Source organism: Sorghum bicolor, chromosome 9 (assembly GCF_000003195.3).
Source record: "Sorghum bicolor cultivar BTx623 chromosome 9, Sorghum_bicolor_NCBIv3, whole genome shotgun sequence".
NCBI lineage: Eukaryota > Viridiplantae > Streptophyta > Magnoliopsida > Poales > Poaceae > Sorghum > Sorghum bicolor.
The window spans coordinates 44,411,478-44,427,361 of record NC_012878.2 but is presented as its reverse complement, the minus strand read 5'-3'; the positions used below and the strand labels follow the sequence as shown (position 1 = coordinate 44,427,361).

The following is a 15,884-nucleotide window of genomic DNA, read 5'->3' as shown; positions in this document are numbered from 1 at the left end:
CCCCTTGATCCGGCGCATCTGGCCACAGCCCCATCGCGCATCCACTCCCAGTCGTCCTTGCCCTCGCCGGAGCCTTCGCCCTCACTGGATCATGCCCTCGCCGGAGCTCGTGGTAACCTGCTTCACCAAGCGTGGCGAGGGCTACTTACTCATCAAGCCCGACTGCCTCCGCGTCCCCAGGGACCCCGCATCCGCCTTCTCCGTCTTCGCCGTACGTACCGCCCACCCCTCCCTCTCCGCTGCTGCTCTCTCTTGCTGCCGCGCCCTGATCTGACGTCTCTCCACTGCTTGGATCTGGCGCACCAGGTGTTCGATGGCCACAACGGCGTGTTGGCGGCGGTCTACAGCAAGGAGCATCTGCTCGAGCACGTCATGAGCGCGCTGCTGCCGAACATTGGCCGCGAAGACCGGCTGTAGGCGCTGCCGCGCGCGTTCGTCGCTGGCTTTGTCAAGGCCGACATCAATTTCCAGCGCAAGGGTCAGTGCTACTGCCACCCTGATCACGTACAGTATCGTTTGCAGTCGAGATTGGAGCTCAACGCCACTACCTCTTTCAGGGGAAGTGTCTGGAACCACGCGACACTGGTGGTCATCGATGGGTTCACGGTCACAGTAGGGTGGGCGACTCGCGCTGCATCCTGGACACGCAGGGCGGCGAGTTGCAGCTGCTGACCATGGACCACAGCCTGGAGGAGAATGCAGAGGAGCGGGAGCGCGTCACGGCTAGCGGTGGGGAAGTAGGCCGGCTCAAGGTCGGTCCTCTCTGGTGCTGGCCTGGTGGCTTGTGCCTTTCAAGATCCATTGGGGACATGGATGTTGGGGAGTTTATTGTGCCCATTCCACATGTCAAGCAAGTAAAGGTTGATATAAATTACGAAATGCAGGGATCTGCACTTTAATTTTTCTGTGACGCATGTTATGCTGAGTTGTCAAAGTTGCTTCTTTGTGATTTTTGTAATTTCAGCTATCAAACACCGGAGGAAGGCTGATAATAGCATCAGATGGCATATGGGATGCGTTATCCAATGAAGCAGCTGCACAAGCATGCAGAGGATTGCCTGCAGAACTGGCAGCAAAGCTTGTTGTTAAGGTAATTCAGAATTTAGTTGTACTACTTTGAGGCCCCGAATGGTGCAGCTAAGGTTGGCTCAGTTTCTAATTTCATTGTCCATTGTTATGTCCATGCAGCAAGCTCTGAAAACAAGCGGGCTAAAGGATGACACCACCTGTGTCGTAGTTGACATCACCCCATCTGATCATTTGACATCACCGCAATTGTCTCCAAAGAAAAATCAGAACAAGTTGAAGTCACTTTTTCATAGAAGGTCGCATACTTCAGTTGGAAAGCTTGGAGGAAAGTCTGCCTCCATTGGTTCTGTGGAGGAGTTATTCGAAGAAAGCTCTGCAATGTTAGAAGAAAGGTACGCTTGCTGTTCCAATGCTCCACTGCATTCGTCTTTATGTTAATTTCTTTGTCATAGATGATAAGTATCATTTTCTTTCGTGCTACTCACAGAGCTCGTTTTCATATTGGATTATAATATATAAAGCAGGCTACTTTAAGAGCCTTGTTAGTTTAGCATATCTAGATAGACTGTTTTATTTCAAGGGTCTTTGCCTTTAAGCGTTTTCCCATACCAACTTGCATTCTCTTGTATATATGCTCAATGAAGCTTTTGTTGACATGTCTTGTCAATTTTATTTGTGATGTCAGAGCTATTTTAGTGAAAAAAAGGGTTAACCTAGACCTTTCAAACAGCCAAATTTTTTCATAAACTAGAGCACTGATGGTGTTTTACCTGTATTCTGTATAAATGACGAGAGTGTTTAGCCGATGGCGTGCTACCATGAGATGGGTATCAATCTTAGGAGTACAAGTTATCTTCCTTCCCCCTTTTTTCCCCTCCTCTACATGTATACAGGATTAATAATGTACATTCTTTGATTTTTTGCATCAGCTTTACAATATATTGTTTGCCCAAGTGTATATGTAATGTGTAATATACTATTTGCTTATGGTAGCTGATAACTGATATCTCCACAAAGTATCATGGACCTAGCAAACCTATGGAAGCATACTGAATAAAATCCATGTTTTGATTGTGGTAAAATTGAAGTCGCATATTCACACTGTTATTTCAAAAATAAGATTGGTGTTTGAAAATTTAACAATGGACATATTCTTTCGTTAATATTGGAAACTTACTATAATCATCTAAAGATACTTCTCCTGCTGATACTACGCATAAATTCTATACAAAGAGTTCCTTTTAGCACACATGGTCAGTCCTAACTATGATAAAAAGCTGATCTCCAGGCCATAGCTCTACATGAATAGAAATAGGTTTATTATGTTTACTATGCAGTACAAGATCAGCCAATTTCATAGTGTCTTATCAATCACATTAAAGTATAATGTGATGGTTTTAATACTAAGGATTTTTTTATACCATATCTTATTCATGTATATATAGTTGTCCTCATTGTTAGCTATAGATTTTTTTAACATTAAGATGGTCTGGTCAGCAACTTGCTAGAGTCCATAATTGCTAGAATTAAGATTAAGACTTACAAACTCAAATGTTGCTGCCCAAAGTTCAGGATCCAAGGTGATCCTTAGAAAACTACATGTTCTCAAATGGCTTTGTGAGGTGCTCAAGATTCTGCATACATGATGGAAAACACAATGTGCAAGTGATGCAAGAGCCCATATTATCGAGGAGGTGGCCTTGATCCTGCCATCTAGGAGCATCTATGATGGGATTGAAGGTATGGGAATTTCAACTCTTTTGATCTTGTGACTGATTTTGTTAATGATCTTCTATTTTCATGCATTATGCACATGTCAGGTACACTTCCATTTTAGCATTCGGTTTTGATAGGATTTTGACATGATTGAACTGTGTGGCATCCTATCCAACTGCTCCCGAGAGCCACTAACTGCCAACTATACTGGCATGGTGTCTAGCAGCACAGACATGTCTGTGTCGTCTCAGCCTATGAGTTTAGTTTAGTTCCAAACATGGTTTTTCACTTGTTTTTATTCATAATAATTTGGCTAGGTTTGAAGCAATTTGTTCTCTTACTTGTAGTAAAGCAAAGGACACATGATATAATTTCTGGATGACACTGCTGGTATCAAAGAAAAAGTTTCTTATTCCAATTTACTACAAGTGCCACGACTAGCTAATCATGGATGAAGCATTTCTCTCAAGTTATATAAAAGATTATTAGTATATCATAACCAGTAGTTATATTATAATTGTAATTGCAAATCATCTTAGAATACATATAATCAGTTGTATACTTTTTAGGTAATAATTATTAGACGGGCAAGTGATGTTGTTCATTATAAGTAGTTATATTATGACAAATTGACAATGTTGTTCGGTTTGATGTAGCAGAACTTGTTTACAATGTTCATTGGGTCTCTTGTACAATTACTATGATATCATGGAATCAGACAAGTGATGCTACATTTTTATTTGAACAAATACATGTGTATGGTGCTATACAACAGAAGACCCCCCATAAAGTTTAATAGAATATTTTTTTTGAATTGATTTTGTGTGGCAACAGTTGAATATATCATCATGTATACATGAGTGTTATCCCGTCGCAACGCACGGGCACTCACCTAGTAGAAGAAAAAAGAACAGTATTTTTTTCTCTCACAACATTTTAGTATCAGTATAAGCTAAATTTCAGCAAATCGAACAACACCAATCCACAGACAGCCTAAACAAACCTGATGTGATCACTCGCAATTTGAAAGTGACTTCTCATGTTAAACCATTCATGCCTACTACCCACTGATCGTCGACTGTTTTTCTTTTCACACCGGAGAATCTGTATGGGCGTCCGTACTATTCGTCGTATCCGTACGATGCTGAATTTGCTGAGGCGGCGGTTGGTTGGCAGTTTGCGCCGGCGCCGGCTCCTCCGGCGGCGCGGCGTCGGCGAGGACGGTGGCGCGGCAGAGCGGGCAGGTGGTGTGGAAGCGGAACCACGTGTCGACGCAGCGCGCGTGGAATGGGTGCCCACACCGCGGGAGCAGGCGGCCCTCGTCGCCGTCCGCGAACTCCGCGATGCAGATCGCGCACTCGGCCGACGCCGCCGCCGGCCCGGCGCCGCCGCCACCACCGGACGAGGACGAGGAGTGGACGAAGACGGGCAGCGCGGTGATGGCCAGCTCCACCTCGCGCCGGTCTCGGGCCTTGGGCGACGCCGGCGGCGAGGAGGCCACCGAAGACGCGTCGTCGTCGTCGTCCTCGCCGCCGCCGCCGCGGGAGCGCGAGCGCGAGAAGAAGCGCCAGAAGTAGACGTAGACGAGGAGGACGAGGAAGACGTTGAGCGCGACGAGGCACGCCGTGAGCAGCCGCCCGTGTGCCTCCCAGTGGATGCCGCCGGCGCCGCCGCCGGCGCGCGGGCTGGGGCTCATGGCCTCATCCATTATTACTAGTCCAAGATCGATGTAGAGTGATCCAGAGGCATGCAATGCGACTGGAACGGAACGGGAAGTTAGGGAGATGGATCGATCTAGGAGGTGGGACGTGGAGGCGTGGGTTCGTTTATAGGAGTATTTCTACTCCTACTACGCTACAGGAGCGGCGGCTCTTGAGTTCTCTTGCGGCGTAGTAATAGGCAAGGAAGGAGCCGATACGGCCGCGCGCGGCCGGATGCTGCTGGATCGCCTCCGCTTTGAGGGCTCTGTGGGATGGTGGCTGGCTCTTGGAGAGGCTGGACGGGCGCGCGGCCGGACGACGAAAAAAATCACCAAGCGGATCAGAACGGCGGAATGGAATGGAAGCTGAATATATGATGCATGCATATGCATCTAGCTAGAGTAGAGAGCATCCGGCCGGACAAACTGTCAAGTGGTCACTTTTCATTTTATTACTACCGGGCGAGGGAGAGGTGCAATTTCTGGGGGCCGCCGCCAGATGGAATCGAGTGCGGCCGAACGAGGCCTGGTTGAGTTTCCAAAATTTTTTGAAATTACTATTGCGTTGAATCTTTGACATAAATATTAAATATAGTTAAAAATAACTAATTATAAAGTTTATCTATAATTTGTAAGACGAATCTTTTCAAGACTAATTAGTTCATAGTTAAAAAATAGTTGCTAAATATAAATAAAAAATATTACAGTAATCAAATCTAAAAATTTTCAAGAACCGAAGGCCTTCTGTGTTGGCGACCCGGAACTGCATGTAGACGTTGGAACCGCCATGGTGTGCGCCCACAGGGTTGTAGTCGTTGTAGCCTGTGTAGGGGCCGTAGCTTCCGAGGCGCAACCCAAAAATGCGTCGTCCCCGTCACGCGTACTGCGCCCGACCCATCACCCCAGATGGTGGTCGCGGCCATATATAACACGATCCTCGCACTAATATTAGCTACGGAGTAGTATTATATTAGAGTATCTCCATCATCTTAAAAAAAAACTCTACCAGATCTTTTTTTCCCCTTTCCCTGAAAATCTAATATAGGAGAGTGACGAAAACTAACGTTCCTTCAATAATAACATAAATGGAAACAAAATTAGTTCAAATCCCGTGGCTCGCCGTAACATCCGCAACTCTAGTTAGTTCCATCTATGTTGCCATGGAAGAACCAAACAGTGTCGTTTAACACTTGTGGTTTCCTTACATGAATTGCCAGTGTAAAGGCTTTTACACAGACGACCCTTTAGACTGGCCTACATCACTACGGGACACTCACGCTTTGCCGAGTGTCTGTGGCACTCGGCAAAGCCTTTGCCGAGTGCCACACTCGGCAAAGACCACACGGCAAAATTTCAGCCGGCAAAGCGGTCTTTGCCGAGTGCTATTTTTCGAGCACTCGGTAAAGGCTTTGCCGAGTGTCGACACTCGGCAAAGATAAAAACGAAAAAATTCAAAAAAAAAACAAAAAAAAACGAAATAAAAGAGAAAAAAAATCTTTTTTTTCAGGAGGCCAACGTCCAACAGCCTCTTCTTGCCAGCCGTACTCCCTCTTAACCACTGCACCACACTATGACTTATGCTTGTATTGCATTTCGGTTTCTTAAATATTATACCAAATTATGTGTAAAATTATTATTTAAGGTCCTAAATGATTTCAAATCAAAAAGTTGTCAACTACAAAGTTTCATAACTTTTTAGGATCTACAACTTTTATTTAGGAAGTTTCTCCATCCGAGGTTGTTTACAAATTTTGAATTTTAAATTTAAGAAATTCAAATGTAGTTTTTGCATGACAAGATGATTCTAAAACAAAAAGTTGTCAACTACAAAGTTTCATAACTTTTTGAGATCTACAAAGTTTATTTAGAGATCTTTTCCAACCGAGGTTGTTTAAAAAATTCAAATTTTAAAATTTTCAATTAAAAACGCGGTTTTGCATGACAAGATGAACTCAAATGAAAAAGTTGTCAAATACAAAATTTCATAACTTCTCAAGATCTACAGAGTTTATTTTGGTTATTTTTTCATATATTTATCCGACATGGCGATTCTAATATTTTTCTAAAATCTTATATATCTCTCTTGTAATTTCATAAACTATAAGAGAGATGTAAAATTTGTAAACAAATTTATTTTTGCTTTGTCAAATGAAGAAATGATCAAAATAAATGTTGTAGATCTTGAGAAGTTATACAACTTTGTAGTTAGAAATTTTTTGATTTGAATTCGTTTAGGGCTTCAAAATTCGATTTAAAATTTTCTTTGCCGAGTGTTTATTTTTTGACACTCGGCAAAGAAGCTCTTTGCCGAGTGTCAGAAGAATACACTCGGCAAAGAAGGTCTTTGTCGAGTGTTTTTTTTTGACACTCGGCAAAGAAGTCTTTGCTGAGTGTGTTTTTTTTGACACTCGGCAAAGAGCTTCTTTGCCGAGTGTCCGAAAATAAACACTCGGCTAAGATGCGGATTCCGGTAGTGCATATTTCGCTCATCTACAAGTGCCACCTCTTTCTGAACCACCAGTGAAAAAATTTTGGCGCCAAGAGAAATCTCTAGTGTACTAATGGATAAAAACACTTTGATATATTTGCCTTTGCATTTGACTTTGACCAGTATCCAGTGGTCGACCTAGAATTTTAACATAGGGTATGCCACACATAAATTTTTTTATATAATTTGGTAAAACCATTTCATTCAGTAAAAACCTTATCAATTAAATTTTATTAAAAAACCCACATGATAATACTAATGTTGGACGAACCATGAACCAATCTCTAACCACCGATCTCGCTAATATTCCTAATGCACAACATTAGGAGTGCATAATTTGTAAAGCTGACACGACACTATGGGGGTGTTTGGGACTGCTCCACGAACTCTGCTCCATAAACTCCGTCGTGGAGCAGCTCCACAAAAAATGGAGTTCGTGGAGTACCTCTTTAGGTGCTCTCACAACTCCACCCTTTTTTCTCGAACTGAGTGCGTGGAGCTGAAACCGTTTGGCTAAAAAACATGGAGCGGAGCTGAAAAACATAGAGCAGAGCAGTCCCAAACACCCCCTATATATAGCTACCAATTTCCATGCCATATATAACTACTAATTTTCATGCTATGCATACCTATAGATTTTCATTTTAGATTTTCATTTTAGGTAGGAAACTAAACAGGGCCTAATAAATATATATAGTTGCCGAAGTCAGTCAAACTTATCTAAACCTTAGTTACGTTGGTGACAAATTATGGGTAGCAAACAAACAATCTTTAAATATTATTTTTACAAACAAGTTCAGGGGAAAAAACAAGGAACAACGTACTCATGGGGAGGCGATATACGCTTCAAACGGGCAACTTGTAGTAGTAATAACAGAATAACAGCTTCATAAAAAAGTCAATTCACATGCCTTCTCCTTTGAGTCAAGTAATCAAAGCAATACTTATGTCTCTCGATCTGTATATTAGGCCAGTCTCAATGCATAGTTTCATGGTACAGTTACCAAGACTATAAACCAGGTAACCGAGCACAAGAGTTTCATGGGGATGAAACTCCTCTCTCATCTGATGAAACTCCTTCATTTAATGACCATGTCAAGTCAGCAATTTTACTTATGTGGCACTCTATTTATTGTGTATGACACTCTTATGAAACATGCATTGAGACTGGCCTTAGAGCAAGTTTAATAATACAGTCCACTTGCTGGCTGTAAAGTTCCTTACAGCCTTCTTGCAGCCCACCCATACAATAGTTAGCTATTCACTATTAATACATGGCTCACTTATCTCTCTCACAAAGTTTCTTGGTTTTTGTGTCTAAGCTGGCTGTAAGCTTACAGCCTGCTTCTCCCCTCTCTCTTCCCTTCTCTCCTCCACATCAGCATTTAGCCAGCTTACAGCCCACCATAATACTTGCTCTTAGAGAACCACTTGACAGCCAGGCTGTGCTCAGCTGATTTGGCATCCGAGTCACTGCCGACTTGTCTATACGTAACTGGTCGGCCAAAGCTATATCCAATGGGGATCCAGAACGAGATAATGCCAGCATTTGTTTACACGGTTTTTAATTCACATATAGGTGGATAAAATAATGTCAGATGGCTCTGCATGTGTGTCCATGTGATGAGGACCCTGCTGATGTGTAAAGAATTCGTCGAAAGCGGCAGATCCTTCTCGAAGTCATATATATGTAGATAGATTTGTTGGGTGGATTGACAATGCCATTTGGACGGGGTTAGAATAAGGCGGCGACGAGTTAGGTAGTACGAATCCGTTGGCGCCGCATGCAAATAAAATAAATAGGGAGGATTTTTATTGTAACTGATCTTCTCATAGTAGGCATTGTTTAGTTCCATCCTATTTAAAAAATTTTCAAGATTCCATATCACATCGAATCTTGCGGCACATGTATAGAGCATTAAATATAGATAAAAAATAATTAATTATATAGTTTATCTATAATTTACGAGACGAATTTTTTAAACCTAGTTAGTTTATGGTTAGACAATAATTATTAAATACAAACGAAAATGCTAAAAGTTTTCGAAACTAAACAAGGCCTAAACGCGCAATTTGTTGGAGAGTACGCTAGCTGTTTTCTTTCGCGTTTACTTTTTACAGTACATTTTTTTTAGAGATTCTCACATCGAGAAAGAAGAAATGGTACGGTATCACATGGGGAGAACAAAATATAGACCCATAAGGATTAAGGACTGAATCTACATATATGCAGTGCGAGGGCAGTATTAATTGTGTATAGGTTTGTTTGGCAAGTACAAAAGTCAATTGTATACACATTCACATCATAGTCCTAGGGCAAAAAAAAATCAATACGTACAGAACACACATTTTTTTTCTCTCCTCACATTTTTCAATAATACTTATCTTTAATTTTTACACTTTTCCTATATTTCGGTGCCTAAATTTTAAGATGATTTTATGCAACACTCTTGTATCACCAACTAGTTAAAATTTTGTTATATTAGTTGAAGATACAAGAGTGTTGCTTGAAATCATGTTAAAATTCAGATAGCTAAAATATAGAAAAGTGTAAATTTATGTCATCCACACAACCACCACACTTGTGTGTTTGATTCTTTATAACGTTGGTCCATTTCTTTTTGCAATGTCAGCCCAAGAGGAATACTAGGCCCGTTTCTTTGTTGCTTTTGTTTTTATTTTTTTATTTAATATAACTTATTGCTTTCTAATGCTAAAAATATTCTTCTCTTGAACCTAGAGCAGTTTCTTACCAAGCTACGATAATTTTTTTATGAATCTAGAACAATTTGCTTTTCTGTTGAAGTCACAATATTTTCCCCTATGAAGTTGAAACATTTTTCTTTTCAGATGAAGCTAGAACGTTCATCTTGTGAAGATAGAACATTTTTCTATGATCCTAGGATATTGAATCTAGAACATTTGCTTTGTTAGCCAAGAAAATTCTTCATGCAGACGTAACATTCTTCTATATTTTTACAACAATTTTTGTTGTACAGGAATATTGTTTTTTTAACCTAAAACATTCTTCTCCTAAGCCTAGAATATTTTCTCATGAGGTTAGAACGTTTTGTTTTTCTCATGAAGATATAACATTCTTCTTGTGAAGCTGGATCATTTTGTATTTCTCATGAAGCTAGAACATTCTTCACATGAAGCTCAAGAACAAATTTCTTCTAAACTTGTGACATCTTGTGAAGTTAGGACATTTTTCTCATAACGTTGGTACATTTTTTTGCCAGATAGAACATATTTTTTGCATAAAGCTAGCTCATTGTCTTTATAAACCCGGAATAGTTTTTCTCATGAAGCTTGGACATTTTTTCATGAAGCAATAACTTTTTTCTCATGAACTATGAATATTGTTCTTCTAACCCTAGAGCATTTTCTTATCAACTTAGATAATTCTTCTCTCCAATCTTAAAAAAATCTTTCAAGTTGGAACGTTTTTGTGAACTAGGAATATTGTTTTTCTGAGTTCTAACTTGGAGCATTTTCTTATCAACCTAGACAATTGTTGTCCCAAATCTTAAAAATATCTTTGAAGTTGGAATACTTTTCTCATGAAGGTACAACACTGTATTTAATTTGAATAAATCTCTCATGAACCTTTTATGTGTTTTGTAATGTGGAAATTTTCAAGATATCATTATTTTGCCAATTTGACTCAATTTTTTGTGTTAACTTCTTTTTTAATCTGTAGGTATGATTTAGGTATTCTTGTTGAATCTCCGTGTAATGTAAGTTATTCTTGTTCAATAAATTTTATAGAGAGAGAGAGAGTGCAAAACTATTGCAAAGGCTGGAATAAAAATTCTTTTTTTAAAAAAAATAAGAAATTTACTATTTACCCAACATTATAAATGGATGCATATGTTTGTTTGATGTGCTCTGCATGTTAATGTTTTGTATTATCATGCAAAACTATTGTTTCCAATTTCTACAAGCAAGCATAACAATGCAAAACTCTGGTTTTGTGGGGAAATTTTATTATTTAACTCTGATCTTGTGGAGAAATTTTATTATTCTATTATAAACATTTCGTAAGCAAAAAGAAACCGTCGAAGGTGGCATTGATTATTTATTAGTCATTGTTAACTGGATCCAATTAGGCCCACGCCCGGATGCGGAAGGGTAGGTGCGAATTACGATGGGGCGTGATGCTTTTCTTCCACCAGGTCCAGTCCAGGTTGGCCCAACGTAGGCACGTGTCCAGCCCAACAAGACATTTCTGTACCGCGGTAGGCCACAGGCCAACAACACATTTCGAACGGATTTGCCCGATATGTTTACCGCATTGACAGACAGATCTGGCCTTGTTTAGTTTAAAAAAATATCAAAAAATTTTCAAAATTTTCCGTCAAATCAAATCTTATGGTACATATATAAAGCACTAAATATAAATGAAAATTAAAATTAATTACACAATTTACCTGTAATTTACGAAACGAATCTTTTAAATTTAGTTAGTTTATGATTAAACAATATTTATTAAATACAGACGACAGTGCTACAGTACCTTAAAAAAAATGACAACGGAACGGCGGAATCTCGTAAGGGGTTGTTTGACGTGAGGCGTTTTGTTGACTAACAGAATTCTATGAAACCCACAAGTTTCTTTCGTGGGAGCTGTTTTTAGAGCAAGTATAAGTATTATAGGAGACCGTAAGTCGGCTAAATACTGAGTTGGAGGAGAGAGAAAATTACAGAGAGTAAAAACAGACTGTAAGCTTATAGCCGGCTCTAACATAAGAACTAAAAGAATTTATGAGAAAGACAATTAAAGCCAGTAGCCAGCTGTATTATTAATCTTGCTCTTAGGGCACTCCCAATGCTAAAAACTACACGTAGTTTCTATACGTATTAATTTTTATAGACATTATTATAGAAACTATGGTCTCAATAGATAGTTTCTGTAGAATATTTTTTATCCAATCACATCTATTATCTCTCCATTCTTAACTAATCATATCATTTCATGTCTTGAATTTTGTGTAGACATGTTTTCTAAGGGCACTCACAATGCAACCAAGACAATTAATTACATATTATTTATGACATTTTGCTGATGTGGCAGCATATTTATTGAAGAAAGAGGTAGAAAAAATAAGACTCCAAGTCTTATTTAGACTCTAAGTCCACATTGTTCGAGGTAATAAATAACTTTAGACTCTATGATAGAGTCTGTATTGTGAGTGTCCTAACTTAAACTCAGTTTTTATAATTTTTGCTCTTTCTCTTCAATAACTCTCTCGTCACATCAGCAAAATGCTTAAATAACACTATAATTAATGTCTATAGAGTTTGTGCACGACGCCTTGGGAGTGCCTTTATCTTCACAGGACAGGGAAGTCCGAAACCGGGATGCTGGTGCCGCGGCCTTGCCGAAAAGATTCAGAGAGCAGAGTGCGCCGGTGTGCATTGTCGACTTGCCGGTTGGTTGGCTGGTCAAAAATTAAAAAGATCGACGGACAGACGAGTAGACGGCCGGACTTTTACAGTCTTTTCAAGTAGCCGAGGTCCGAACAATCAAAGAAAGGGCTTTCAAGAAAAAGGAGGCCCGGAAAAGAGAGGAGCGCCCGCCGCTGCCATCAAGGCTGTCACGGGGACCGCGCGTGGCGTGGGTGGCAGTGGGAGTGGGAGCGGGAGCGGGAGCAGTTGCTGCTGCAACGGTCACTTTGCTGGCCGCTGCCTTTGCTTGCCGCAACAATGGCAATGGCTTTGCCGCCCCCCGACCCCCGCCAGCTCACTCATCAATTCACACTCTTCCAGCTTGCTTGCCCATCTCCCCCAAACATCCGCGACGCCGCGTTCCTAGGCATGATAAAAACTCGGACCCGTAAATCGATTACTGTGAGCTCTTCCAAGAAACCGTACGTACGTACGACGAGATCGCTGCTTCTTTTCCAAATCCCAGATAGCAGATACAGACAGAGCTCGCGTTTTTTCTTTCCCTCCATTGCAGATCAGACCTTGTCGAAGAAGCTGGCTGGCTCCGCACTGCACTGCACACGTACAGAGGATACGGGTCACTGAGAGGGCACTGTCCCGATGGGGAAGAAGCGAGCGGCGGCCGTGAGTGCTCCTGCTGCTGTCCCGTTCCCGGCGCCCGCCGCCGCGCCGGAGCCGGAGCCGAACCACTTCAGCGACTACGGCTTCGACCCGCAGCTCCTCCACTTCTTCTCCCAGGTCCATCCATCTCTACACACATCCGCATCTTGCAAAAAGGAATAAAGATTCACGCCTGCTATAGATTGCTGCTTCTTGCATTGCATTGCATCGTGTTGACGTGCGGTGTGGTTCCTCTGTTGTTGCAGCCTGAGGTGAAGCGGCTGTGGGGTAGGCGCCAGCGCCACTACCAGCAGCCTGCGCAGTTGAAGCCCCTAGAGTCCGCACGGTTCAAGCTCCAGAAGCCCATCTCCAAGAAGCTCCACCACCACCACCGCCCGCAGAAGCAGCAGCAGCGGCGCCGGTGGTGGAGCTCCGCCGCCTCCGCCGCGCTGCATCTCTTCAAGAAGCGCCCCTCCTCCTCCACCACCACCAGACCCGCACCCGCCGCAGCTCCGACTCCATATCCCCCGTACGGGTCGACCGCCGCGCCTCTGTACCTCGCCGACTACGACGCTGCCGGCGGGGACGACGACGACGGCGGCGCGGCCGCGTGCACGTGCTGGGCGCCGGCCGTGCGGTCCGGAGGCAGCCGCCTGGCCGCCGCCGAGCTCGGCGCCGCCGCAGTGGCGGTTCCCTACGTCAGCCTCAGGTCCACTAGCAGCCTCGCCGGCGCTCGTACTACTGGAGGCGCTCCAGTGATGCCCATCTACCTCGTGACGTGACCAGGCTGAAGCTTGGCTGCCGCAATGGCCGACGCGGATGTTCCTTCGGGCTTCGGCCTTCCTTTGCCGGGTTTCTTCTTCAGAAGCTTGGACCAAATGTCAGTAAATTAAATTAAATTAAATGTATCCAGAGAGCGCGTGGACTAGTCGGTCAAACGGTCAAATATCAGCTGCTTCTAGAATGCTTCCTTCCTCGTTTTCTTCTTCCGTTCCGTCTGGTGGGAGTATTTTGCAGTTGCAGCTGCTGCGTTTTTCTTTCAAATTCATTGCTTCGAGAAAGTTGTTGGCTCCTACTCCTATTTGAAAAGTCTAAAGCTTTAGCTTTGTTCAGTTTTGTGTTGAACATTAGGTTAACATATAATAGATTATTAGTCTTATGGAGAGAGAACAGATTCGCTTGCTTTTGGTGAAAAATTTTAGATTTAGCTACTGTAATATTTTTCGTTTGTATTTGATAATCATTATCTAATTATAGACTAACTAGACTTAAAAGATTCGTCTCGCAAATTAGAAATAATTGTATAATTAATTATTTTTTATTTATATTTAATATTTCATGCATGTGTCACAAGATTCGATATGAAGAAAAATCTTAAAAAATATTTAGATTTTAGGGTGACCTAAAGAAGACCTAAAAAAACACGCCGACCAATTTAGAACACGTTCTCCTCAGGTCACGGATGATTATCAATATATAAGCAAGTAGGTCACGGTTCAGAATACACCGTTCGAGCTTGTTTGATAAGTGCTTTTATAATTATTTGAAGTTTTTTTGCCTTATATATCGTGAAACTTGGTTCAATTTATTGTAAATTGTAATTTTTAAAATTATACTCCTTACTTTTAATAAAAACATAAGAACTTCTGGTATTCACATTTTATCCATGAATATTATAGGATTTTTAAGAATCGAAACAAAAGCTATATTCATTAGTTCTCCACCTAGGCGGAGGGAATTCTCCTATATATCTATACAATACAATGGTTCATCAGGTTGACTAAAAGGCTTGTGTGTTTATCCACCGCTCATGGGTCTCATTGGTTGCCTGGACAACCCTTTATCTCTAGCCCCCAGGTATTTTGCTCATGTTTGGTTGTTGCGCAAACCAATATGCAAGCTAACATTCTTCTAAAAATATGATGTGGTTGCATCCTAGATTTCGGCGATTTTCTTCATATCTAGGTATGTAATATGTGCTTCCACTCGATGTGCAAGACGTTACTCCCCTAGGTACCCCCATTGTGGCTTGAGCCCCTGCGTCAACATCCTCAAGCCACACACACTCCCTCATTGTTGGGTACTCATGTCATTGTGGTCCGACCACTCATGCCTCATCTTCCCTATTGTGGCCCCACCATAAGAGAGGTAGAGAGCGAGATAGAGGGCAAGGGAGATAGTAAAGAAAGAAAGAGGACATGCCAAATTTAAGAGAGAAGGATGACAGAGAGAAACGTGATAAATCCATCATGTAGGAGAAGAGGAGGTCATGCAATGGAGAAGGGGGTGTCAAGAAATAGCAGTGAAGGTGAAAGAGGTGTGTTTTGATCCTCTTATGTGGGGTTAGATATAACAAAGGGGGTATGCTTACCAATATAACAATTGGGATAACCTTAATATCCCTAATGTAGTCAGCCAAACATACCTGTTTGCACTGCTCTATATAGGCTAACCACTTGCACATGAAACTAATCATCATGTACAACTGTGTATAACATTGTATAGTTTCTATCCAGACAAACCAAACAACAATAAATTGTATACCCTTGTCTGAGTTAAAGGTATGATGCATAAACCATGATGCAAATGCAATATTAATGTGAGGAACCGACCATACCCTATATAAGTTCAAGACCTGAAATGGTCAACAAACATCTCAACTTGTAATTCAACAAACATCTCAATTCATAAGCTAGCTTAATTGTTATATAATTCAAGCTTATATGATACTGTAGTTGTCCTGGTCCAGCTTGTTTTAAACTTCTGTCTTTTGCACCCACCAAAACAAATAATAATAAAATCAAAACATCCCTTTCCTCTCGACTCACCCCATCCACTATTATCTCTTTTTGGTACCAAATGGTAGCATAACACCCCTTTCGCAAATGTGTGTTTTAGTAT

General features: G+C 41.6%; 2 protein-coding genes and 1 pseudogene across 3 annotated transcripts; 2 read left to right on the top strand and 1 right to left on the bottom strand.

Annotated features, from left to right (window-relative positions):
* On the top strand, positions 134 to 1,541 carry LOC8061910 (annotated as a pseudogene).
* Positions 3,457 to 4,851, bottom strand: LOC8084731 (RING-H2 finger protein ATL39). Its single transcript, XM_002439597.2, has one exon. It carries the CDS (start codon positions 4,451 to 4,453, stop codon positions 3,836 to 3,838), a length of 618 nt encoding a protein of 205 aa, XP_002439642.1. The 5' UTR covers positions 4,454 to 4,851; the 3' UTR covers positions 3,457 to 3,835.
* LOC8084730 lies at positions 12,108 to 14,142 on the top strand. 2 transcript variants are annotated; one of them, XM_021447350.1, is made up of 3 exons: positions 12,108 to 12,809; positions 12,898 to 13,121; positions 13,250 to 14,142. In XM_021447350.1, the coding sequence occupies exons 2-3, from the start codon at positions 12,984 to 12,986 to the stop codon at positions 13,763 to 13,765; spliced, it is 654 nt and encodes a 217-aa protein (XP_021303025.1). In that variant the 5' UTR covers positions 12,108 to 12,809; positions 12,898 to 12,983; the 3' UTR covers positions 13,766 to 14,142. The 2 variants fall into 2 exon arrangements, with proteins under 2 accessions (XP_021303025.1, XP_002440958.2); XM_002440913.2 differs by having other exon boundaries at positions 12,109 to 12,805.

What these genes read in the sequence shown, in the direction of transcription:
- LOC8084731 (XM_002439597.2), bottom strand. Translation starts at nt 4,453, where the DNA reads ATGGATGAGGCCATGAGCCCCAGCCCGCGCGCCGGCGGCGGCGCCGGC.
- LOC8084730 (XM_021447350.1), top strand. Translation starts at nt 12,984, where the DNA reads ATGGGGAAGAAGCGAGCGGCGGCCGTGAGTGCTCCTGCTGCTGTCCCG. An exon ending in TCCTCCACTTCTTCTCCCAG is followed by an intron (nt 13,122 to 13,249) that starts GTCCATCCATCT and finishes CTGTTGTTGCAG; the next exon opens with CCTGAGGTGAAGCGGCTGTG.